The 24,962-nt window shown below is 37.2% G+C and overlaps 1 protein-coding gene and 1 pseudogene across 4 annotated transcripts in view; both read right to left on the reverse strand.

Moving 5' to 3' along the window:
- Positions 1 to 24,962, reverse strand: part of STIL (STIL centriolar assembly protein) — a 74,142-nt gene that overhangs the window by 37,112 nt on the left and 12,068 nt on the right. For 3 of the 4 annotated variants that reach the window (XM_044238182.1, XM_044238181.1, XM_044238184.1), the window contains 6 exons: positions 22,377 to 22,460; positions 21,027 to 21,113; positions 15,184 to 15,334; positions 12,082 to 12,191; positions 6,903 to 7,017; positions 4,860 to 5,795 (listed from right to left, as the gene is read on the reverse strand). In XM_044238182.1, coding sequence (XP_044094117.1) covers positions 4,860 to 5,795; positions 6,903 to 7,017; positions 12,082 to 12,191; positions 15,184 to 15,334; positions 21,027 to 21,113; positions 22,377 to 22,460 — 1,483 coding nt within the window. The remainder of the gene's footprint in view (positions 1 to 4,859; positions 5,796 to 6,902; positions 7,018 to 12,081; positions 12,192 to 15,183; positions 15,335 to 21,026; positions 21,114 to 22,376; positions 22,461 to 24,962) is intronic. The other variant, XM_044238183.1, reaches the window with a different exon arrangement.
- On the reverse strand, positions 14,250 to 14,384 carry LOC122901387 (annotated as a pseudogene).

Raw genomic sequence — 24,962 nt, forward strand, 5'->3', positions numbered from 1 at the left:
CCGGCTCAATGCACAGCAGGGAGTCTGCTTCTCCCTCTGCCTGCCGCTCCCCCTGCTTGTAAGCGTACACATTCTCTCTCTCTCTCTGATAAATAAATATAATCTTAAAAAAAAAAATTATACCATTGTGTTCAATTTGTCTCATTAATTTGAGCAAATTACCTTTACTAATATAGGAAAATATAAATTATCAATAAATTATTAAGATCAGTAGAAATAAAACTTGCACTAATAATACAAAATGGCATATGTATTTATAGTGGTTTACAGTGTGGACTCTGGTATCATGAGGATATAAGTTTAAATCCCACTCTACTACCTTTTAGGATGAGCTATTTAACCACAATGAGCCTCAGTATCACTTAAAATTAAAGTAGTTGTAAGGATTAAGAGACAAAATTGGGGTGCCTGGGTGGATCAGTGGGTTGGGCCTCTGCCTTTGGCTAGGGTCATGATCTCAGGGTCCGGGGATCAAGACCCACATCGGGCTCTCTGCTCGGCAGGGAGCCTGCTTCACCTCGCCGCACTCCCCACCCCGCCCCCACTTGCCTCTGCCTGCTTGTGATCTCTGTCAAATAAATAAATAAAATCTCTTAAAAAAAAAAAAAAGAGAGACAAAATAATTGTAACTTTTTGTATGTTTACTATAGCCAGGACCTACAGTAACCACTTTATATATACATATACATATAGACACACACACACATACACATAAACTCATTAAACCATCCAATCCACATATAATTCCAATCACTGCTCCTAATTTACAGATGAGAAGAGTGATATTTAGAGATCACACAGGAAGCACTCAATAAAGCTATAGTGATTAATCGAATGGTACTGGTGTTAGAACAGACAGGCAAATCAATGGAGAATATAGTATAGAAGTAGATACAAACGCATGATACTTCCATTACACCATAAAAAAAGTATTTCCAAATCATTAAAAAGATATATTTCAATAAATGTATGAGGACAGTTATCTGAGGATTAAAATGGAAAAACCTCTTATCTCATTTATAACAAAATAACCCTGAAGGGGGAGGGAAGATGAAGAATAGATTTTTTTTTAAAGATTTTATTTATTTATTTGACAGAGAGAGAGAGAGATCACAAGTAGGCAGGTGGGGGTGGGGGGGTGGGGGAGCAGGCTCCCTGCTCAGCAGGGAGTCAAATGTGGGGCTTGATCCCAGGACCCTGAGATCATGACCTGAACTAAAGGCAGAGGCTTAACCCACTGAGCCACCTAGGTGCCCTAAGAATAGATTTTTTTTATCATCTTGAAGAAGGCTTTTCTAAACATAATTAACATGCAGAAAGAAAATCACCAATAAACCTAATTATATTTAAATTGGAATATTCTGCACAAAACAAATGGTTAAAACAAAAAACATTTAAGACAAACTATAAGAAACGCTTACCACATATATATGATAAAAAACCATTTCCTAATTTACAATGAGCTCTTACAAATTAATTAGAAAAGGACCTAAAATGGATAAATGATGGACTTTACACAAAGAAAATATAAATGGCCAATAAATAATAAAATGATCAATCTGGATTATGACAATACAATGCAAATTAAAACAGTGTCTTTTTGTAAGACTGATACTAATTTTACTAGTTTTATATGCACAACACTGGAGATGTGGAAAAACAACTCTGGAGTATTAAACTGGCACAACGTTTTTGGGTGGCCATTCTCATTCAAGTTACGAAGTATGTATTAAGTAACTGTTATAAGTAAAGTACTATTCAAGGTGCTTTTTTAAAAAAAATACAGTGATGAATCTTGTAAGCTCCCTCCCTACAGCTCCCTAGAGACAAAACCCAAAAACTCATAATTAAGGCCTGACCCTTGAGAAGGAGTGAGCCATTAGAAGGTACAGGCAGAGGGGCAAGCTCAAGAATCTAAAGTGGAAACAAACAAGTTCATGTTTTTGAAGAACAAAAAGCACATCCTGCAACTCAAGTGTAGTGAATACAGAAGATGGTGGCAAGAGATGAGCTAGAAGAGGAGGCACACAGAGCCAAATGACAAAGTTTCAAGGGTCAGGGTAAGGAATCTGGATTTTCTAACGGCAAAGGAAAACCACTGAGAGCGAAGCCCTATGATCTGACTTGAGCTTTAAGAAGATGGGTGTCGGGCGCCTGGGCGGCTCAGAGGGTTAAAGCCTCTGCCTTCGGCTCGGGTCATGATTCCAACGGTCCTGGGATGGACCCCACATCGGGCTCTCTGCTCAGCAGGGAGCCTGCTTCCTCCTCTCTCTGCCTGCCTCTCTGCCTACTTGTGATCTCAATCTATCAAATAAATAAATAAAATCTTTAAACTAAAAAAAAAAAAAAAAAGATGGCTGTCATGTTTCCATTGTTTCCAAGGAAAATTGGGGACAGTACTGGAAGTAGCATGGTTGGATAAGAAAAGAAGATGGTTTCAGTTAGGGAGGTGGCAGGAAAGATGGTTAAGAAACAGTTAAGTTCAAGATACACCTAGAAAGTAAAACCTGGGTTTCTGATACCCAGGATTTTTGCCTGAGCAACAGGATGAGAAGTGATGTCATTAACTGAACTAATAATCATAATAGTAATAGTTAACAGGTACTGAGCACTAACTATATGCCAGGCACTATTCTAAGCCAATTCTCTCTAGTAACTCATTCAGTCCTTAGAACTCCATACACTTAGGTACATTCTTATTTTGTGAATGAGAAAACCGAAGTTTGAGAGGTGAAGTAATTTGCCCAAGATTGCATTACTTTATTTTACACTGAAACTGGACTAGAACCCCAGGAGGCTGGTGCCATTCCTTCACTACTATACCAAAATGAGACTCGAAACAAGTCTCCATTAGAACTGGAACAAGTCTGGCTATCTTTGAACACTTAAAATGTGTGTTCCCTTCAACATCACACTTTTACTTCTAGGGATCTATGCTACAGAGATATGTGCACACATGCAGGGCAATGCCAAGCACAGGGATGCAGACTGCTGCACTGTTTGCAATAGCAGAAACTTCAAACTGTGGAACAGGAGACTAATTAGAAAATTTGTTGTACATCACTTTAACAAAATCCTATACAGAATAAGATAGTTCTATATATTCTTATACAGAAAATGTGTTAAGATAGTTTTTTACATGTAAATAAAGTGGTACCTAAAACAAAGTCTAAAAAAATTCACAGGAGTTGGGGCGCCTAGGTAGCTCAGTTGATTAGGCGCCTGCCTTCTGCTCGGGTCATGATCCCAAGGTCCTGGAGTCAAGCCCTGCATCTGGCTCTCAGCTCAGCGGAAAGCCTGCCTCTCCCTCTCTGCTGCTCGCCTTGCTTGTGTTCTCTCTCTCTCTGCCAAATAAATAAATAAAATCTTCAAAAAGAAATTCACATGAGCAAAATAAAAGTGTGTGTATTTATCATAAAAGCATTTTCTACATCATTTTTTGGTATTCTCCAAGTATAATGATTCAGATAATGTGCTCACTAGTCTATTTTAATCCCAAGTAACTAAGATTTCTGTTTAAAAGACCTTTTTAGCCTGCCTTTTTTAAAAAACAAAACAAGAAATATATAAGAACTATTTCTTTTCTTTTTTTTAGAACTATTTCTTTTCAATGTGAAATATTTAGCTACATTAAAACGAGTGTCTAATATTTGTAAGGATTTGTAAAAATCAAACTTTGTATTTTACAACTTCAAAGAATTTAGTAGGTCTAAAAAACAGCGAAACTACATTCTTCTCAGGTGTCCTATCTATAGCATTTTAAAGCAGAAGGGGTTTTTAAAAGTTTTGGGTTTTTTTTTAATTTTTAAGATTTTTTATTTATTTGGGAGAGGGACAGAGACAGAGAACATGAGTGTGCAAGCGAGGGCAGAGGGAAAGGGAGAAGCAGATCCTCTGCTAAATAGGGAGCAGCCATAGGGCTTGAACTCAGGACCCTGGGATCATACCCAAGCTAAAGGCAAACACAGCTTAACTGACTGAGCTATCCAGGTGCTCCTAAGCAGAAGTTTTAAATTGTCTTTTTTTGTTTTTGCAAAATGCAAACACTATGACTCCAGTTTTATAAAACAAAGTGTTTTTTTTTAATTGTACATGTATATAATGTCCATTTCACATATATTTGCATAGTTATAGGATCATGGGAAAAATATTGAAGAATGCATTTCAGGTTGTTTTCATTCATGCCATAGGGAGGAGGGAGGAAGGAGGTAAGGGATTTGTGGTAGGTATGTGGAAGAAGGGTACCAGTAAGAAAAGGAAAAAAAAAAAAGGTGCAAGACTGAATGGTGTAAGGATATAACTAAAATACTAAAAACTGCCATAAATGCCTGAAGAAAGGAAGCATCTCATAATAAAATGAGTGAAACATATCTAGTACAGATACACAGAAGAGGTTCTAGAAATATTCTCTAAAGGCACACTGGCTAAAAGTACTAAATATACTACATGGTTGACAAATTAGAGCTGCATCAGAATCTATTGTGCAGGTTTTATATTTAGTTGTATACCAAGGTTTACTAAACTATACAGACTTTTCTGTTAGAGGCAACAAATGGAAGAAAAAGGTAGTTATGTTGTAGATTAGGATATGCACAAGGCAGAGAAGAGAAGGTTTACTTTCTAGCCCTAGTTCTACTCCTAACTGGCAATGTGTCATTGGGTAAATTATTTTCTCTCCCTAATCCTCTTTTTACTTATCAGTAAAACAAAAGAAACCAGAATTCATTTTCCAAGCTTTTTTCTAGTTTTGATAGTCTACAATTTTATTCCATAAAATGTAGTTATTGAAGAACTGCCAGTTATTTTTAAGCAACCATATTAATACCACCAATTTAAAAGAACTAAGAAAGCTCACAAACCTGTGCCTGAAGCAGTCTTAGCTGTCTGTCTTGTTCTGTGAGGAACCTATATGCATCCGGAGACAGTCCCATCATTCCGTTATCTGAGCCAGTCCTGGGTGTGTGCATGCATACTGCACAAGGCGGTGGGTTACAGGAGTCCACATGTGAAGGCTGTCTTGCCACAGGCGATGGTTCTACATTGTTGTGGGGAGAGCAACCACCCATGTTTCCCTGAGGTCTCAAGGCTACAGGACTACTTGAAGAACAGAATGCATTAGGGTACAGAGCTGGACATCCACCTAGGTGAACTAATGAATGCGTGTGAATGGCTTCAGACTGGAGGTCTTGAACAGACCCTACTGTATTCACTCCTTGCCAAGAATTTATCGGACTATACTGCACGTGGGCATGATGCTGACAACAACTGCAAACATTCGTAGGACAGTAAGACGGTGGTGGAGTAGGTATGTGAAGTTCCATTGGTCTTCCTGAATTATGGGATGAATAAACCAAATTGTGTGGGTGAGAACCTGAGGCAAGAGAAGACTGCTTGGAATTTAATGTGGAGGATCTTACAGGATATTCTTCTTTGTGTACATTTGAATCAGAAGGTGGTCTATTAAGAGAAGATGCTTTAATACTGTTCTTGATATGGGCGTTCCCATTCTTACAGGTAGATGGCTGTCTTACTTTGCTGTGTCTCAAAGGAACAGTGCTCTGGGTTAATTGATTTGGTGACCCTTTTAAGGAAAGCTCTCCAGCTTCAGCTTCCAGGCTGCTTTTGTCATCGTAAAGCTGGGGTTGCAATGGCTCCAAGTGTTCAGAGTGGTTAATCAACAAAGAAGGATTTTCATTATTCACCATTTCCAATGGCTTAGGCAAAGGATTTGATTCTATGAAATTGCCATCCAAAACAAGGGAAAGTTCAGGAACTGATGGCTGGATCTTAGAAACCTATAAATGGGAAAGAAATGAAAGAGGAAAAGTATTTTTGGATGTTCCATTTCCTTTAGACTAATAGTTTCCAAACTATATCCAATTACTTATTAAAGTGTTTATTCTTTAGACAGTTGACACATATTTTCTGGGCATCTTCTATGTGCTAGCACTAGGAATACAACTGTAGTAAAATAAACAAGGTCTTTGCCTTCATAAACATTACTTAACAATGGAACTCCCTTTATTGGAATACTGATTTATGTTGCTTAAATCACAATATAGGAAACTGTTTTATAAAACTTTTTTACCCTCTCTCTGCAAAAAACGTGTCATTGGCAAAATGTTTCAATAGATCTTATAGCAAATAATGTTTCTGCCTCTTCAGTAACAAAAGATCTTCTGTTAAGTATTTCAGAATATTTTTCTATTAAGTGAAATTATTCACTGCCAATACCAACTAAAAGTTGGAAGAGAGCAGGAAAAAATAAACTAAATATTTGCTGTCGTGAATTTGGTTATAATTTGATATTAATTTTTAAAAATCTTTCCTATTCCTTTTTTTTCTAATAAGTAATTGGTCCAATTAAGGCACAACAACTCCATAATATCCCACTGGTTACCTGTATAATCAAAAAATTATATAACAGATTGGAGATTTAGCAATCTCCAAAAGCAAGTACCGTGTTTTCTCAGATTTGGTAATAACAACGTCAAGTTCTAGAGAAGGTTAAGAATGTTGAGTCTATATGGGTTAAAGGCACCAAGTTCTGAAACCAAACCTTCTGAATTACTAGGTTTACTGAATTTCAAACCTCCTGAATTCTACTCTTCTCTTACTAGTACAATACTGGGCAGGCAACTTAACCAATCTGTGCCTCAGTTTTCTCTGGAAGCGATATAATATAATATGTACACATATATACATATGTATCATCATATATATAACATATAATAGTTACATGAAAAACATCTGTATATACAGATATAGCCATATAGATATATACCTAGATATATCTTTGAATAAAACTTGAATAAGTTTCAGTAATACTATTGAATGCTTTAACACGAAGAGATTTTAGGTTTCTAAACACATAGGTGGGTTCTTTATAAGATCAGTGATACCTTCTGACTCACAGGATGAGGACTAGGAATTGGTCTTGGAGAAAAATCTTCATCTTCAACACCAGAATCACGATCATTTATTGGCATTTTTCCTGGAGATAACTTTTGGGAGGACCTAAAGGATACAGGGGAGTAAGGAAAAGTCTTCAGTAATCTTTTTATTTGTTCTTTCTTTTTGAAACTGAATAAAGCCCTTTAATAAGCCCCAGTAGTATCTGGATCATTTAATTTGGTATCTGACAATCACAGATTATTTTGTTTTTCAGGCCAATGTTAGCTGCCTAGAAAAGCTGGTCCAGTCAGATTCACGCTTAATAAACTACCTCCCTTTTGCCTGATCATGGGAAGTTTAACCCAGTTATTCTTAAAGTCACAAAATATCAACAGTTACTGAGCATCTTCTGATTAACCACTTTGAGGAGCACAGTCATAAATAAGGCACAGTGCTTGCCATAAAAAATTATAAACTGGTGATAAAGCTGTACACTCACTGCATTCAACACTCATTAAACACTGTTAAAAAGAGAACTCGATAAGGAACTACTCCATTTTCCTTAACACTTATATCTGTGATGGGAAACTGAGACATTAACTGAGGTGCTTCCTCCTACTGAATCAATTGTCATCATTGTGTCACAGCAGCCTGCTCTAATAGAACAGAGACCAATTTTGAGTTCTGGTACAGAGTTTCAAAAGCTGAGAGTTTAAGATTAAAATTTGGAAGACTATATGCACTGGGTTTTTTTGCATCCTAGATAAAGTCTCAAGAAGATGAGTTCAGGGAAGAGAAAAGAAGAGCCAGAAGGAAGCTAAGAGTGTAGACATTAACAGAATCCCTAAGAAAGGGTCCTACATCCTGTCTCCCTGGCAGCGAGCACAAAAGAAACCCCCAGGTGGATTTGGAAGGTCTGAGAGACCTTTGTCCTAGACCCTGATGGGTCTGAGAAGCAAACACAGAGGTCCTTCTGAGTCAAGGGGCTGCAAAGAAATAATCAGGATGTCTGCACGGTATGTTTAAGCATCAGGGTCTTCACTCGGCCCCACAGAGTCTCCCCCAGCACCCAAGAGTGACATGGGAATATTATAATACCCCCTGTGCCTAAGTGTAGCATGGACATGACAGACAGCCAGTGACATGACTAGAGTAAGGAGGTCATAGCAGAGGCCCACACAAATCTACTGCCAAAGACCAGATGCAAATGTAAACACCTGAGCAGATGGCAGCATGGCTGGATCATAATCATGCCATCCCACATGATGGGACTGGCACAGCATTAAGTCTTCCAAATTGTATATAACCTCACAGAAAAGAAGATAAACAGATCTTGAACTGACTGAAATTTGGTTTCTATAACAACTGGGCAGTCAAATTATAAATCAAGTTCAATTACTTAAAAAAAAAAAAAGTTACGTTTTTTTGAACCTGTCTGTGGCAGGAATTAATATATTTTTTAAAGATTTTATTTAGTTATTTGAGAGAGACAGAGAGGGAGAGAACACAAGCAGAGGGAGAAGCAGACTCTCCACTGAGCAGGGAGCCTGATGCAGGGCTCTATCCCAGGACCCTGGGATCATGACCTGAGCTGAAGGCAAACGATTAACCAACTGAGCCACCCAGGAGCCCCAGGAATTAAAATTTGTTATATGCTTACTTATGATAACACAAACATATATAAAAACACACATAAAATTTCTGACATCAAGCAGTAAGATGCATTTCTGAGCTTTTATAGCAGCCAAGGCAAAAAGAAAAAAACCTTATGTTGTATAATTATAACATCAGTTCTTTAGGTGAGACTAACATTTTACTAAAAATCTGAAAGTGGGGGCGCCTGGGTGGCTTGGTGGGTTAAGTCTCTGCCTTTGGCCCAGGTCATGATCTCAGGGTCCTGGGATTAAGCCCCACATCGGGCTCTCTGCTCAGCAGCGAGCCTGCTTCCCCTTCTCTTTCTGCCTGCTGCTCTGCCTACTTGTGATCTCTCTCACTCTGTTAAATAAATAAAATCTTTAAAAAAATAAAATAAAATAAATAAAAATCGAAAAGTGACTGATGGTTACTAACGCTTTGATCAGAATTGAATATTGGCAAAATTTTCAAAAATAATATTAAAGAGATTATGTTCCTTAATCTAGTCTTTTCTTCCATAAATATTTAATAAAACGTTGAATAAAGACTTAAAAAGACAGTGAAGGTGTTCCTGAAAAGCTGTAAGAATATAGTTTTCTGGTGATCTAATCTATATCAAGGATAACTTTAAATGTCCAAAGATGGAGACAGTATACTTTAGATAATTTTCTAAACCTCAGAAACTGTGACTATGTTTACTGCACTTGGTAAAAAGGAGTGTGCAGATGTGATTAAGTTAAGGAACTTGTGATGTAGAGATTATCCTCGATTACCCAGGTAGGCTCAATGTAATCATAAGGGTCTTTATAAAATGGAGGCAAAACGGTCAGAGTCAGAGAAGGAGATGTGAGGATTAGCAGCAGAAGTCAGAAGCTAGCTTTGAAGACAGAGTGAGGGGCGACCAGAAAAGGAATGCACATGGCCTCCAGAAGCTGGAAAAGGGAATAATATGGATTCTAAAGTTTCTGGAAGGAGTGCAGCCTTATCATCACTTTGACTTTAGCCTCAAAGACCATTTTAGACTTCTGATGTCCAAAGCTGGAAGACAATAAATTTTATTGTTTTTAAGTCAACAAGTTTGTGGTAATTTGTCAGAGCAACAACCAGAAACTAATACAGATTCAATCATAACTCCCATTTTACAGATGGAATAATGATGTTTAGAACCAGGACTTGAATGCAGATGTCTTATACCAAACTGAGCTCACAACTATTACATTGTGCCCACTATAAACAGTTCATATAGTTAGCATTTATTTTAAAATTGTACCACAGTTAATTTCTCCCTACCGAATCAAGTGTTAAGGACAGATGAATGAATGCTATAAAAAAAGTCAGGCCATTTTCTCAATAATTGCAATAAACTACAATGAGCCTTATACCTCCTATTCCTCATACGAGACACTAAACAGACAGTATTAAAGCAGTCCCTAGACAAGTTAAGGCCATAGTCAAAAAGTTGAGAAAAGGACAAATTAACTGCTAGGGCTAGTTAAAATAACAATAGTTTTGGGGGCCCCATGGCTGGCTCAGTTAGTTGAGCATACAACTTTTGATCTCAGAGGCCTGAGTTAGAGCCCTACATTGGGTGCAGAGTTTACTAAAAAAAACCAACAGTTTCAGACCCACAGCATCAAGAATAAACCAGCACCCCAAAGTAACTTTTAAATGAGGTTATTAAACATTTGGCAAATTACTAACTTACATTAGTGGACCTCTCCAATAATACGGAGAACACTGAACACACTTCATCACTGGACTGTAAATTCCATGAGGGAAGAAATCATGTCTACAGCTGTTTTTAATACCACCATATCCCCAGCCTTTGGCATATCGTAGAACAAATGAGAAAGCTGGAATACGGATCTGAAGGGTTAATTTAATGTGTCAACTTGGTTAGGCCATGGTAACCAGATATTTGGTAAATTATTATTCTAGATGTTTCTGTGGAGATATTTTTTGGGGGCTGGAGGAGGAGGAGGAGAATGGGGCAGAGTGAAAGAGAGAGAGAATCTTAAGCAGGCTCCATGCCCTGTGTGGAGCTTGATGCTGCTGCACTCAATCTCACAAGCCTGAGACCAGGACCAGAGCCAAATCAAGAGTCAGATGCATAACTGACTGAGCACCTAGATGCATCTTTATGAAGGTATTTTTAGATAAGATTAATATTAAAATCAGTAGACTCTGAGTAAATCAAATTATCCTCCACAATGTGGACAGGTCTCATCCAGTCAGCTGAAGGCCTTAATAGAACAAAGCATTACCACCCCCAAGAAGGACTTCTGGGGGTGCCTGGGTGGCTCAGTGGTTAAGCATCTGCCCTCAGCTCTAGTCATGATCCCAGGGTCCTGGGATCAAGCCCCAAATCAGGCTCCCTGCTCAGCGGGAAGCCTGCTTCTTCCTCTCCCACTCCCCCTGCTTGTATTCCCTCTCTCCCTCTCTCTCTCTCTCTGTTGTCAAAAAAAATAAATAAAATCTTAAAAAAAAAAGAACAAAGCATTACCACCCCCAAGAAGAAGGACTTCTGGGGGTGCCTGGGTGGCTCAGTTATTAAGCTTCTGCCTTTGGCTCAGGTCATGAACCCAGGGTCCTGGAATCTAGCCCCACATTGGGCTCCCTGCTCAGCGGAAAGCCTGCTTCTTTCTCTCCCACTCCCCCGGCTTGTGTATCCTCTCAGTGTGTCTCTCTCTGTCAAATAAATAAATAAAATCTTTAATTAAAAAAAAAAAAAAAGAAGAAGAAGCACTTCTGCTAGCAGATCACCTTAGGACTCTAACTCTCTAACTGCAACTCTTCTCAGCCTTCACTGAATTGCATGAGCCAATTCCATAAGACAAATCTTTCTCTCCATCTTGCTGTTTCTGTTTCTCAAGAGAACCCTACTATGAAGGAATATCTTTTTTACCAGAAGAGGTATATACAGACCCAAAAAGCCACAGTCATTATTTAATTACTATTCCCCAAGTGCATCTTCCTTTTTAGGTAAAGAAGTTATATTTTACAGTAGTCTCTTTGATAGGCTCAGGTTTAAAACTACAAGGAAAAGAAGAATAGAAGGCAAACTAAACAAAAAGAAGATGCTTCTTCCTAAGCAAGATAATTTCTTGACACTTTTTCTTCCTATGTAATAAAGCAGCTCAAATGACAACCATATTAAAGTTGTCACCTCATTAAAATTATCATCTAACGGCATGTCTGGGTGGCTCAGTTGGTTAAGTGGCTGCGTTTGGCTCAGGGCATTGATCCCAGGGTCCTGGGATGGAGTCCCACATCAGGCTCGCTGCTCAGCAGGAAGCCTGCTTCTCCCTCTGCCTGCAGCTCCCCCTGCTTGTGCTCTGTATCTCTCTCTCTCTCTGATGAAATTTAAAAAAAAAAAATTATCATCCAACATCTGAGTATGCTGAGTATGAAGTAATGCATTTAAAGCAAGGACATCTTATGGTATCTAAGATACATAATTAGCTTCATCAGATTGGGGGGTTACTTTATTACTCATCAAAAACTAGTAAATATAATTTTAAAAGTATACATGATAACAAAAACATCTTTTACCTTTCAATTGAAAGATGCTTGGAAACCTTGTTGAAAAACTCTGTTTCTGCATTTTGGCTTTCAGCAGTCAGCTCAAAATGGAGTGAGTTCTTGTCAGAAGGTTCAACATTCTGAAATAAAGAAGGTTGTACTTTGAGAGCTGATTTAAAATTCTATGTAGATGAAAAGTGGCTCTGAAACACTGAGAGGAGGGAGACATTTCTACTACTATAATCTTTCTTAAAAAATCATTTTTAAAATTGAGATATAACTGACATCTCATATTACATTAGTTTCAGATGTGCGACACAGTGATTCAATATTTGCGTATACTGCAAAATGCTTATCACAATAAGTCTACTTAACATCCATTACCATACATACAGACTTATAATTCTTTCCCCTTGTGTTGAGAAAATATTGTCTTAGCAAATCATAAAGATATTATTAATTATAGTCACCATGCTATACTGTACATTACATCCTCAGGTCTTATAACTGACAGTTTGTACCTTTAGACTCCCTTCACCCATCCTGCCCTCCCCCAATGCTCCACCAGTCTGTGTTCTTTATCTGAGTTCAGTTTGATTGGGTTTTTTAAGATTTCACCCATAAGTAAGATCATAAGGTATTTGGCCTTCTCTGACTTCTTTAGCCCTTAAGGTCCATTCATGTTGTCACAAATGACAGGATTTCTTCTTTTTTTAATGACTGAATAACATTCTACTATATATACATATACATATATATACACACACATATATGTATGTATGTGTGTGTATATGTATATACACACACACACACACATTTTATACATATACCACATTTTCCTTTTTTTTTCCTTTTAAAATTTTTCAATGTATTTATTTCCAGAAAAACAGTATTCATTATTTTTTCACCACACCCAGTACTCCATGCAATCCGTGCCCTCTATAATACCCACCACCTGGTATCCAACATCCCACTCCCCCACCCCCGCTACTTCAAACCCCACAGATTGTTTTTCAGAGTCCATAGTCTCTCATGAGTCACCTCCCCTTCCAATTTACCCCAACTCCCTTCTCCTCTCTAACACCCCTTGTCCTCCATGTATACCACATTTTCTTTACCCATTCACCCATCAATGGATACTTAGGTTGCTTCCATGTCTTGGCTATTGTAAACAGTGCTGCAGTCAACATGGAGGTACAAATATCTTTGTACCTTTGAAGTCTGTGTTTTTGTTTCCTTTAGAAAAATATCCAGAAGTGGAACTGCTTAAACATACGTTAGTTCTATTTTTATATAACCTTTTTTTAAAAGACTTTTATTTATTTATTTATTTGAGAGCGAGCGAGAGAGAGAGAGAATGAGAGAGAGAAGGAGAGGGAGAGCATGAGAAGGGGTCGGGTCAGAGGGAGAAGCGACTCCCTAACAAGCAGGGAACCCAATGTGGGACTCGATAGCGGGACTCCGGGATCATGACCTGAGCTAAAGGCAGTTGCTTAACCAACTGAGCCACACAGGTGCCCTATATAACCATTTTTAAACTGTCCATTTCCCTGCCACATAAACAAAAATGAAAACTTAATTACCTGCATTATGTAACTCACTCAATTACCAGGGATTCGGTGAAAATAAGAACTATGAACTGAGAACATGATCTAAAAATAAGTGATATATGTCTCTAAAATGGAAATAAATTATTAGACCTCAATTAAGATAATTATATTTATAATTAAAATACAGAAATTTAAAAAAAGTTTTATTTCTGTAAGTAAGCTATGCACCCAGCATGAGGCTTCAGCTCATGACCTGGAAATCAAGAGTCACACACTCAAATGAGCCAGCCGGGCACCTTGAGAATTTTATAATTATTAGTCTGAGACACAGGACAATCAATCATTTTACTGAAAAGCAGTCTCTGAATGTTTTCACATAACTACACTTATGGTTTCAAATATCTACTTTTTCTGTGACCATCACCTACGTATTTTTTATGTGTTTGATGAGATGCAGAAGAATCTATTCTGATTCCTAGGATTAGACATAAAAACTGACTTTCAAATGTGAGAAACCATTTGTTGTATCTACTTTTAAAAAACAACAGGGAGGGGCGCCTAGATGGCTCAGTGGATTAAAGCCTCTGCCTTTGGCTCAGGTCATGATCCCAGGATCCTGGGATGTGCCCTGCATTGAGCTCTCTGCTCAGCAAGGAGCCTGCTTCCCCTGCTTGGCTATCAGCCTACTTGTGATCTCTATCAAAATAAATAAAAACAAAATCTTTCAACAAATAAATACACTTGATACTACACTTCATCTTAGCCAAAAGGCCGAGAAGCAATCAACAAATAAATAAATAATAAAAAAACCACAGGGAAAACAAATGCTAAGATCACAAATTAACTCTCAATATTATTAATATCTCAATATCATAAAATGATACAAACATATAAATTCTTAATATTCTTCAAAGGCTTTAGAACATGAGTAAGTTATTTTGTGGAAAAGCTCTGATCCTGTATTATTATTTGGTCCTAGAGATATGATCTAACATTTATAAAATGACACTAACCACAAATGAATAAAGTTAATATTCAATAATAATTATAAACAAAACCTAAGAGTTTGAGTTACTGTTTTATTTATTTATTTTTATTTATTTATTTTTTTTTTAAAAGATTTTATTTATTTATTTGAGAGAGAGAGACAGTGAGAGAGAGCATGAGCGAGGAGAAGGTCAGAGAGCGAAGCAGACTCCCCATGGAGCTGGGAGCCCGATGTGGGACTCGATCCCGGGACTCCAGGATCACGCCCTGAGCCGAAGGCAGTCGTCCAACCAACTGCGCCACCCAGGCGTCCCTGAGTTACTGTTTTAAAGAGAAAAGACCATTGGGTTTAAACTGCCAACATGCAACCCTAAACAGTCATTAATATGCTACTTAATCAGGCTGCCTGGGTGGCTCAGTGGGTTAAGCCTCTGCCTTCAGCTCAGGTCATGACCTTGGGGTCCTGGGATCAAGTCCCGCATCGGGCTCTCTGCTAGGCAGGGAGCCTGCGTCCTCCTGTCTCTCTCTACTTGTGATCTCTGTCAAATAAATAAAATCTTAAAAAAAAAAAAATGCTACTTAATCAATCACTTACTTTGAAAAGACGTAATGTTTCCTTGCTGGTTAGTAGCTGGAACTGAAGATCAGATGACCTGCCATCACATGGGAGGCATTCATAAAATTCAGGATCCTTATGTGTCACAGAATATAGAACTATAATGAAATTTCCAGATTCGGAAAAAACCCTGGACAAAAAAAAAAAAAAAGCCATTTAATTAAAATTTACTGAGGTTACTAAGAGTATATTCTAACAACTCTATATAAATCTGTCAACCTAGTTAATAAACTACTCAAGCAGTCTAATTTTGGGAAGAAAACCAGGGAGCAGGATGATTGGGTGGCTCAGTCAGTTGAACAACTGACTTTGGCTCGGGTTGTGATCTCAGGGTCTGGGGATCAGGCCTGCATCCAGCTCCGTGCTTGGTGGGGGGTTGCTTGTCCCTCTCCTCCCCACGTCCCAGGCACTCTCTTCCTCTCTCAAATAAATGAAGTCTTAAAAAAAAAAAAAGAAAAGAAAAAACTAGGGAGCAAATGTGCTTACTTTTTAGTGTTACTGATTTTTATTTTTTAAAATACATTTTAGGGGCGCCTGGGTGGCTCAGTGGGTTAAGCCGCTGCCTTCGGCTCAGGTCATGATCTCAGGGTCCTGGGATCGAGTCCCGCATCAGGCTCTCTGCTCAGCAGGGAGCCTGCTTCCCTATCTCTCTCTCTCTCTCTGGCTGCCTCTCCGTCTACTTGTGATTTCTCTCTGTCAAATTAATAAATAAAATCTTTAAAAAAATAAAAATAAAATACATTTTTTGTTGAAATACATATTCCTTATAAAAACTTCAAGCAAGACAGGGATATGTAAAACAAAATGAAAACCACCTCACTGTCTGGTTTAGTATATATAACTCCATAATTTTCTCCTTGGCATACAAAGACATTCTATACAATCTAACAAAAATGAGGCTGTACCATATATACTACAGTTGACCCTTGAACAACATGGGTTTGAACTATGCAAGTCTACTTACAGGTGAATTTTTTTTTTTAAGATTTTATTTATTTATTTGACAGAGATACAGCAAGACAGGGAACACAACCAGGGTGAGTGGGAGAGGGAGAAGCAGGCTCCCCACTGAATAAGGAGCCTGATGTGGGGCTCAATCCCAAGACCACAGGATCATGACCTGAGTCGAAGGCAGATGCTTAACAACTGAGCCACCAAGGTGCAGCATAAGTAAATTTTTGTCAATAAATACAGCACAGTACTGTAAGTGTATTTACTCTTCCTTATGATTTTAATAACATTTTTTCTCCAGTTTGCTTTACTGAAGAATACTTGTAATATTGTGAGAATATTTAAAGTATATAATACATATAACATACAAAATATGTGTTAACCAGGTTATCTATAAGGCTTCTAGTCAATAGGCTATTAATGTAAGTTTTTGGGGAATCGAGTTGTATGCAAGTATGTATTTTTTTTTTTTTAAGTAAATGTTACGTCCAATGTGGGGCTTGAACTCATGACCCAGAGATCAAGAGTCACATGCTTGCCTGACTGAACCAGTCAAGTACCCCTATATTTCTGATCGAGTATCCCACCACCTGCATTGTTCAAAGGTCAACTGTATTAGTAATTGCTATTTTCAGCTGACTGTCTTGGATTTCTTCCCATGTCACTACTCTGTATTATACCTCAGACCTCTTTATTCTTTTTTAGTGACTACAAAGTATTACAATTTACAGATGTGCCATTATTCACCTAGACTTCTAAAAGTGGGTATTTTAATTATTTATAATATTTCACTATTATAAGCATGGATAAAAACGTTCATTTTATTATTCAATGAATGGCTCAACAAATATTTGTAAAGTCATCAAGAATCCTTAAAACGCATACTAAAACCAACAAGAGATATCCTCTTTTCAAAAGTTCACATTAGGCCACTTCACTTTTATAGACCTACATTAAAACCAGCTTTCACTAACTGAGAAATCCAAAGAGGATTTTTGCTTTTATTAAAAAAAAAAAGGGCAAAATTGAAAATAATGTTCAGCATTTGTGCTGCATGAGCCATTATAGGGGTAGCATGCATCAAAAGCAAGAATAGCCCTGCCGGGCTCCTTCTTCAGGAACTACACTCAGCATCTCAGCATCAAGCAGCCATAGCTCTGAACTGTGTCTGTGAGTACTATGTTTTACCTCAATTTATTTTGTGCATCCATTAGTAAGACATGTCCTAAGGTGTCAGAAAAGCCTGAGAGGCTATTTTCTCAGTCTAAGAACAATGAAAAAATTTTCCATATAAATTAATGGTAGTTGGTTCTTTGCTTTGTCATTTCAGCTTACAAAAGATTTCATAGGAGTGCTCTGTTCTTTCAGATGGGGTGGGGGAAGGAAACTGTATTTAAAAATACTTTAAGAAAAAAAATTTTTTTAAATAAATAAAGGAGCACCTGGTGGCTCAGCTGGTTGACCATCTGACTCTTGATTTCGGTTCAGATCGTGATCTTCGGGTTGTGAGATGGAACCCTGCTTTGGTCTAAGGGCTCAGCACCGAGCCTGCTTGAGAGTCTCTCTCCCTCTCCCCTTCCCCCCAATACACGCACTTGCACGTATTCTCTAACAAACAAGTACAACCTTAAAGTAAATAAAACCCTTTAAGGAGTTGTCTCTCCTTTGTAAAACACTGAATGAAAGATAATTTGGGGATACGTTACAACATTAATAAAACAGGGCAATGAGGGTTGTAGAGGCAGAATGTCTGTTCTGCTCAGCTCCTCTTTTGGGTCAGACAAGCCCACTGTTCAGAATGTTGCAAAGCACCAACCGAAGCTATGCTGAGCAGTGCTGACTTCTCTTTGGATCACAGAGTTGGCAGTAATTAAAGAGTTCAGGTATCAAAGAAATTGCCTAATGCTTCAGACGGAACACAGACTAATAGAGTTTCAAAACTAATTTTACCTAGCATTTACTGTCAATAAATAGTTAAAAGTAAGACCAGTCACTGATAATAAAACTTAGTTGTACTAATATACTAAAATGAATACTTGTTTTATTGCAAATAAAACTAATTATCTTGAAAAGGTGAAACAAAATATAAAAAGTAGAACTGCAAAAAGTACCTGAAGAAAACACAAGAGATTTTTTATTTCAATAAATATTCCTGAGTGGACAATTACTTTCTAAGACTGAAAAAGAAGACCAATAATCTGACTTAGAAGTTAAGTCTGGGAAAATATCGTTAACCAAAATTAAATGAAATGGCAGTCTGGGGGAAAAAATCTTTGCCATATACATATACACGCAAATTTTTGTATTTATATAACCTCTACCATACATACTCACACCCATTTTTATAAATGTACATTTCTGTGCTTTACATACTATACATGTATATAGAGAATGAGAAAGGGAAATAGAGCTACTACAAAGCTATGTGAAAAAGATGCATAATCCAATAGAATGGCCAGAGTCATGAATGTGAAGATCCCAGAAGAGGTTATAAAAATCAGAAAAGACCATTTCCCATTCACCAGGTTTGTAAAGATCAAAAGTTACCTCTCTGAGGTTTGCTATTTTCCCCTCCCCTTCTTCCTCTCAGACATAATCTCTTTGCTGTCTCTTGAAGATGCAAAGTGATCTTTCACCCAGTCTTTAACATATCCTCTGACTGGGACCCTGTTGCAGATGGCCACATGGCTTACCTCCTCCCCTCAAACCTTTGCTTCCCTGATCACCTTATTTAAAATATCAACTCTTGGGGTGCCTGGGTGGCTCAGTGGGTTAAGGCCTCTGCCTTCGGCTCAGGTCATGATCCCAGGGTCCTGGGATCAAGCCCCACATCGGGCTCTCTGCTCCGCGGGGAGCCTGCTTCCTCCTCTCTCTCTCTGCCTGCCTCTCTGCCTATTTGTGATCTCTTGTCTGTCAAGTAGATAAAGAAAGTCTTTAAAAAAATAAATAAAATAAAATACCAACTCTTTTCGGTAGAGCATGTGACACTTCATCTCGGGGTTGTAAGTTCTAGCCCCAATTTGGGTGTAAAGATTACTTAAAAATTTTTTTTAAAAATTTTAAAAAATAAATAAATAAAATAAAATTTGAACTCTTTACCTATCACTACCATCCAGACACACAACATGTACCTCCTCTGCTTATTTTTCTACACAGCACTCATCACCTTATAAAATACTACTTATTTTACTTATTCTGTTTCTGCCTATCTTTGCAGGGTCTTTGTTTGCTGCTTATCCCCAATATCATGAACAGTGCTTGGTATACAGTAGGTGCTCAATAAATATTTTGTCCAACAGTGTTAGTGAGGGGATGGAGAAAACAGGCACTCTCAAACAATGTTGGAATAATTATAAACTGGCAGTCTTTGAAGGCCAATATCTATAAAAATTTAAATTACGAAAGAAAAAAATTTTAATTATATACTTTTTGACATAGAAAAACCACTTTTAGGAATTTATTCTACAAATATGCTAATATATGTACATATGTATATGTATACAAAGATGTATACACAAAATTGCTGCAAAGGCAAAAGGACTAGTTTTTAAGATATAATACATATCCTTTTTTTTTAAAAATATTTATTTATTTATTTATTTATTTGTCAGAGAGACAGAAAAAGAAAGCACAAGCAGAGGGAGCGCCCAACAGAGGGAAAGCAGGCTTCCTGATGAGCAAGGAGTCCAATGTGGGACTTGATCCGAGGACCCTGGGATCATAGCCTGAGCCAAAGGCAAATGCTTAACAGACCGAGTCACCCAGGCATCCCAATACATCTTACTTTCTATTCAACTGTCAAATAATATGACTAAATTTATATGTGCCAAGTTGTAATGACCTCTAAGGTATAATGATAGAAAGAAAAAAAGCAACATACAGAAAAGATCACTATGCTCCTATTTGTGATAGGAGAGTGTGATATCTGTCTATACACTGATATTTTAGGAAAGAAGCACAAGACACTATTTAACATTTAATACTGACTGTTTCTGGGAATAGGGTCTGCGGATATGGGGGAAAAAGAGAAACTTTCTTTACATATATTTGATTTATTGCCATAGACTTGTACCACCTTTTCAACAAAGTTCAAAAAAAAAAAGTTGTTTTTTTTTAAAGTATATTATAGAGGCACCTGAGTGACTCAGTCAGGGAGCCTGCTTCTCCCTCTCCCTCTGCCTGCCTCTCCCCCTGCTTGTGCATGCATGTGCTCTCTCCCTTTGTGTCAAATAAATACATAAAATCTTTAAAAAACAAAACAAAAAAATGGGTATTACAGCTACCCAAGGTAGACACAAACAGGCCTGGAAATTTTAATAGATGAAAAGCTAAGAGGCAAACGGTGGTATCACATACAAAATAACAAGATTAAATGAGGAGTTGAAGTTAGAAAGTTTGTTTGCTAATTCCAATACTTGTGCTTCACTTCCAGAAAGAAAATTAAATATATCTTCTCAAATATTTCTTATGGTACTAGTATTAGCACTGTGTAACTTAATAAAACGCATGTAAGGCAACAAATTCAAACTCATTTTCAATCACTTCACTAAAAAGTAATCTCTTTATTTATAAAATAGGATGCTATAGTAGATGATTTCTAGGTACCCCCCACCCCGCCACACCTGAAAAGTGTATCTTCTGTCTTATAGTACTATGGTTAGACAAGTGAATTTCTTCACATTTCCATGTATACTGCAACCTCTTCTTTTGTCTGATTTTATTCCCATTTAATGTAAGATTTGTTTTTCTTAGTGTGCTTATTCTACCATTCTGTAAGTATTATAAAAGGTTAAGGCACTGCATGAATTTTAAACAAGACCAATAAAACATGAAAGGGAGAAGATCAAAATAAAATACAAAATATCACTTGCCTTTCTTGAATAGAAGAACTAAACATGTATCGTAAGCAGCAAGCCCATACCTGAGGACTATAGATATGTATAATTCCAGATAGCCAACTAAAAGAAAAAATACAAATTAGAAGGTATAGTCACTTACAAATTAATACTTACTGTGCGTTAGATTACATTCTTCTCAAGGTGATATAACAGAGAGTCTTGGTATTCACCAGCAACACATTAAACAGCTCATAAATAAGAAATCTATGGACACTAGACCATGCTAATAATTAAAAAGAATATAGATATAGATATAGACAGAGAGATATTTCTCTCTGCCCTCTTCCACTTGAGAGGACAAGAAAATGGTGGGAGACAAAATGGTTAACAACACAGATGAAAGCAGAAATCAATTAGAATAAACTAGTCTGAACTATAAGAATGGGCTAAATTAGGGAAGAATGCTAACGCAGCCTAAAACCATAGCGTTATTGAGAGGATTAAATGCTGTAACATACATATGTAGCCCCAAACACCCAAGGCTCTTCACTTGGTATAACACATAGCCAATACCAGGACCACAGGAAAAAGACTGTAAGATTTTGTTGTCTGCAGAAAATTTGTACATTCTCATTGTTTAACTGCACATACCACCAGACCCCTCCCTCCTATGATCCAAAATCTTTAAGGTCCAGCTCAAGTTTGCTTTTTTTAAGGAAATGTCCCTTATAATCCCTCTAATGAATACTAATAATGCTCACTGTCTATATTGCTCATTTTATAATAAATCATATACTTCCTTATTATTTTCCTATTTGTGAATATACATATATTTGGTTGCTCCACCTTGATTATAAATTTCTTGGAGAGCTTTAAATCCTAACACAGTACCAAATATAGTGCTATGCACAGTGTAAGCACTCAATAAATACTCAAAGAACATAAATTTCTGACTGAATAATCTGTCTAAATGTCATTAACCATGAACTCTAAAGAGAAAGCCATTAACACCAAAGGGAATTACCACAAAACTGCCTGGAAGTATATTTTGAAGTGTTATTCTGAGCCCTGTGTTCTTCAAGGTGCTTTAAGGACAGGGGATAGTGATGAAGGTTAAAGAAACAGGGTTCTAAGGTTTCAACTTCAATCAGAAGAATTCAACTTTATATGTTTTATTTACTGGAGTTCTTCCTAAGATTGAGCAAAATCTGGTTTTAATTGATTCTTCTATGAAAATAAGAAAGCTTAAGAATCATTGGCCTTTGTAGCTTTATAAGCTGACCTAAGTATTAAGTATATATTCATAGTACAACTAATTAACATGCTTATTATATACATTTGAATACATATGTGGCTGAAAAAGTTTTCATATATAATACTTACATTCCCACTAATGGTAAAGAACAAACCTTGGGATCTGATTCCAGCAAAAGTAACAATTTGCGTGTTTCATCCATGGTAAGATACCTAAACAGAAGATATTCATGTAAAAAACAATTAAGAGTATGTACTTTTTACCTAAAAGAGATAATCTGAGGGCTTGAAGAAGCATATTTTATTCAGGTAATGATTCAAATGAATGCTTTCCCTCATACACACACACAGAGAAAATAGGTCAAAATGTAAAAAAAGAATCCAGTAAGAGGAAGAGATTGAAGAGATTGAATATCTTAAAATTTCTACTAAAACAGTCATTGACGATCATACACCTTTTTTTAAAACTTTTGCTCTATAAGTATCCACTTATTGGGGCACCTGGGTGGCTCAGTGTGTTAAAGCCTCTGCCTTTAGCTCAGGTCATGATCCCAGGGTCCTGGGATCAAGCCCCACATCGGGTTCTCTGCTCTGCAGGGAATCTGTTTCCTCCCCTCTCTCTCTCTCTCTGCCTGCCTCTCTGCCTACTTGTGATCGCTGTCTGTCAAATAAATAAATAAAATCTTTTTTTAAAAAAAAAGGTATCCACTTATTTTAATCAGGAATATTAAAATCAAGGCGATTTCATATTCATATAGGTTTCCCAGGGAGAAGTGAATTTCCTGTTACTAGAAGTGTTCAAGCATCCCGGTGACTTGACAAGACTGCAAGAGATGTGACTTCTCACTAACAAAGCTAAATTATGTGAGATATATTCAATTTTCCATGCACTATACTCTTCCAACCACTATCAAAGAACGTTGGAACCATTATGAGAGATGCCAAAATTCACTTTTTCCTAAAAGGACATTATATCACATTTAAACTTTGTTATTACATTTATTATTGACAGTAGCTTAAAGTTAATTTTTTAAGTAATCTCCACACTCAGTGTGAGGTTTGAACTCAAGACCCCAAGATCAAGAGTCATATGCTCCATCAACTGAGCCAGCCAGGTGCCCCTATTATTGACAATAAGTTTTAAGAATATGAAAAACTATAGAATTGTCAAGAGTTTGGGTACCTCAATGGCTCAGTCACTTAAGTGTTGGGACTCTTGATACCAGCTCAGGTCATGATCTCAGGGCTGTGAGACTGAGCCTTGCATCAGTCTCCACGCTAGGCATGGAACCTGCTTATGATTCTCTCCCCTATCCCTCCCTCTTCCTCTGCCCCTCACACTCCCACACACCAACCCCCGTATCTCACTCACTCTCTCTCTCAAAAAAAAAAGGTTAATTTCATCATTATGGCTTTAAAACACAAAAATGAAAAGGTTAGAAAGTTTGCTAGTTCCAATACTTGTGCTTCAATGATGCACAAATACTTGTGCTTCAAAATGATGCTATTAGTGATATACAGTCTTAATAGTATCACTGAGGATATATTTTATTGCTCTAATAACCCTAAAACACAAATATAAAGAATGTATCAGACCATGTGACAAGATGATTAAGCCTGAGTTGGCAGGGAGATTTATGGATCAATAATGATACTTAGGGCCACCTATCTGGTTCAGTTGATAGAGCATACAACTCGGGGTTGTGGGTTCAAGACCATGTTGTGTGTAAAGATTACTTAAAAATAATATCTTAGAAAAAAAAATGACATATGGGGCACCTGGCTGGCCCAGTCAGAAGAGCACCTGACTCTAGATCTCAAGGTTGAGTTATTAGAGTCCCTCATTGGGTGTGGAGATTACTTAAGAGTTAAAAAAAAAAAAAAAAAAAAAAAAAAACAACACCTGCTCTGAAAGCTCTTCTGCCTTGACCATCTGATAAATTCCTATTCTTTAAAAGAACTAGCTCAAGCTTTCCGTGACTTTCCCAGGGAGTTTGGACACACCTTCCCGCTTTCCCTGCACTGTATAAAAACTCCCATTATATTTATCTGCATATGTTTATATATTAATATACTTTATGGACAACACATATAGTTTTTATCTATTTAATTCCAGTGTCTAACACAATACCTCTTCTATAGTAGATCCTAAAAACTGTCAGGGTAAATGAATGAAAGTGGTCAAGGAAAAGGACAATGTCACAAATTAGATAATTCTAGGTAAGAAGGGGCAAGGACAGGTAATTCGATAGAATATTGAACATCTTGGGTTACTGCTAACACGCCAAGGGGTCACAGAAGGAAAATTTAAAAAAGGATAAATTCATACTTCACTAGTAGATGGGCATGGATACTAAGAAAAACTAATTTTTTGGTTAATTTTTTAAAAAATTCCCATGTCCCAACTGAATAGCACTTATTACTCCTAGAGAATTAAATGTTTCACTTAATTCAAACACTTGATCAATAACACCTTTGACCAGACCATGATATTGGAACATACACACTTTTCCCTTTGTACCACTCCAACCAAAACGTTGCTCTGGTCAGCATGCAGGACTCAAAAATAGGACTTTTCTTGCTATTCCAGGGACCCTCTGAAAAGAAAACCCTCTCTTTTTCTTTTCCTCTTTTGAAGAGGCATTTTTAGAGGACTGGAGTTGCAGTTGAGTGTATCTTGGCAAACATTTTCAGCTCTAGAGACCTAACAGGAAC

Source organism: Neovison vison, chromosome 2 (genome assembly GCF_020171115.1).
Source record: "Neovison vison isolate M4711 chromosome 2, ASM_NN_V1, whole genome shotgun sequence".
NCBI classification, from domain to species: domain Eukaryota; kingdom Metazoa; phylum Chordata; class Mammalia; order Carnivora; family Mustelidae; genus Neogale; species Neogale vison.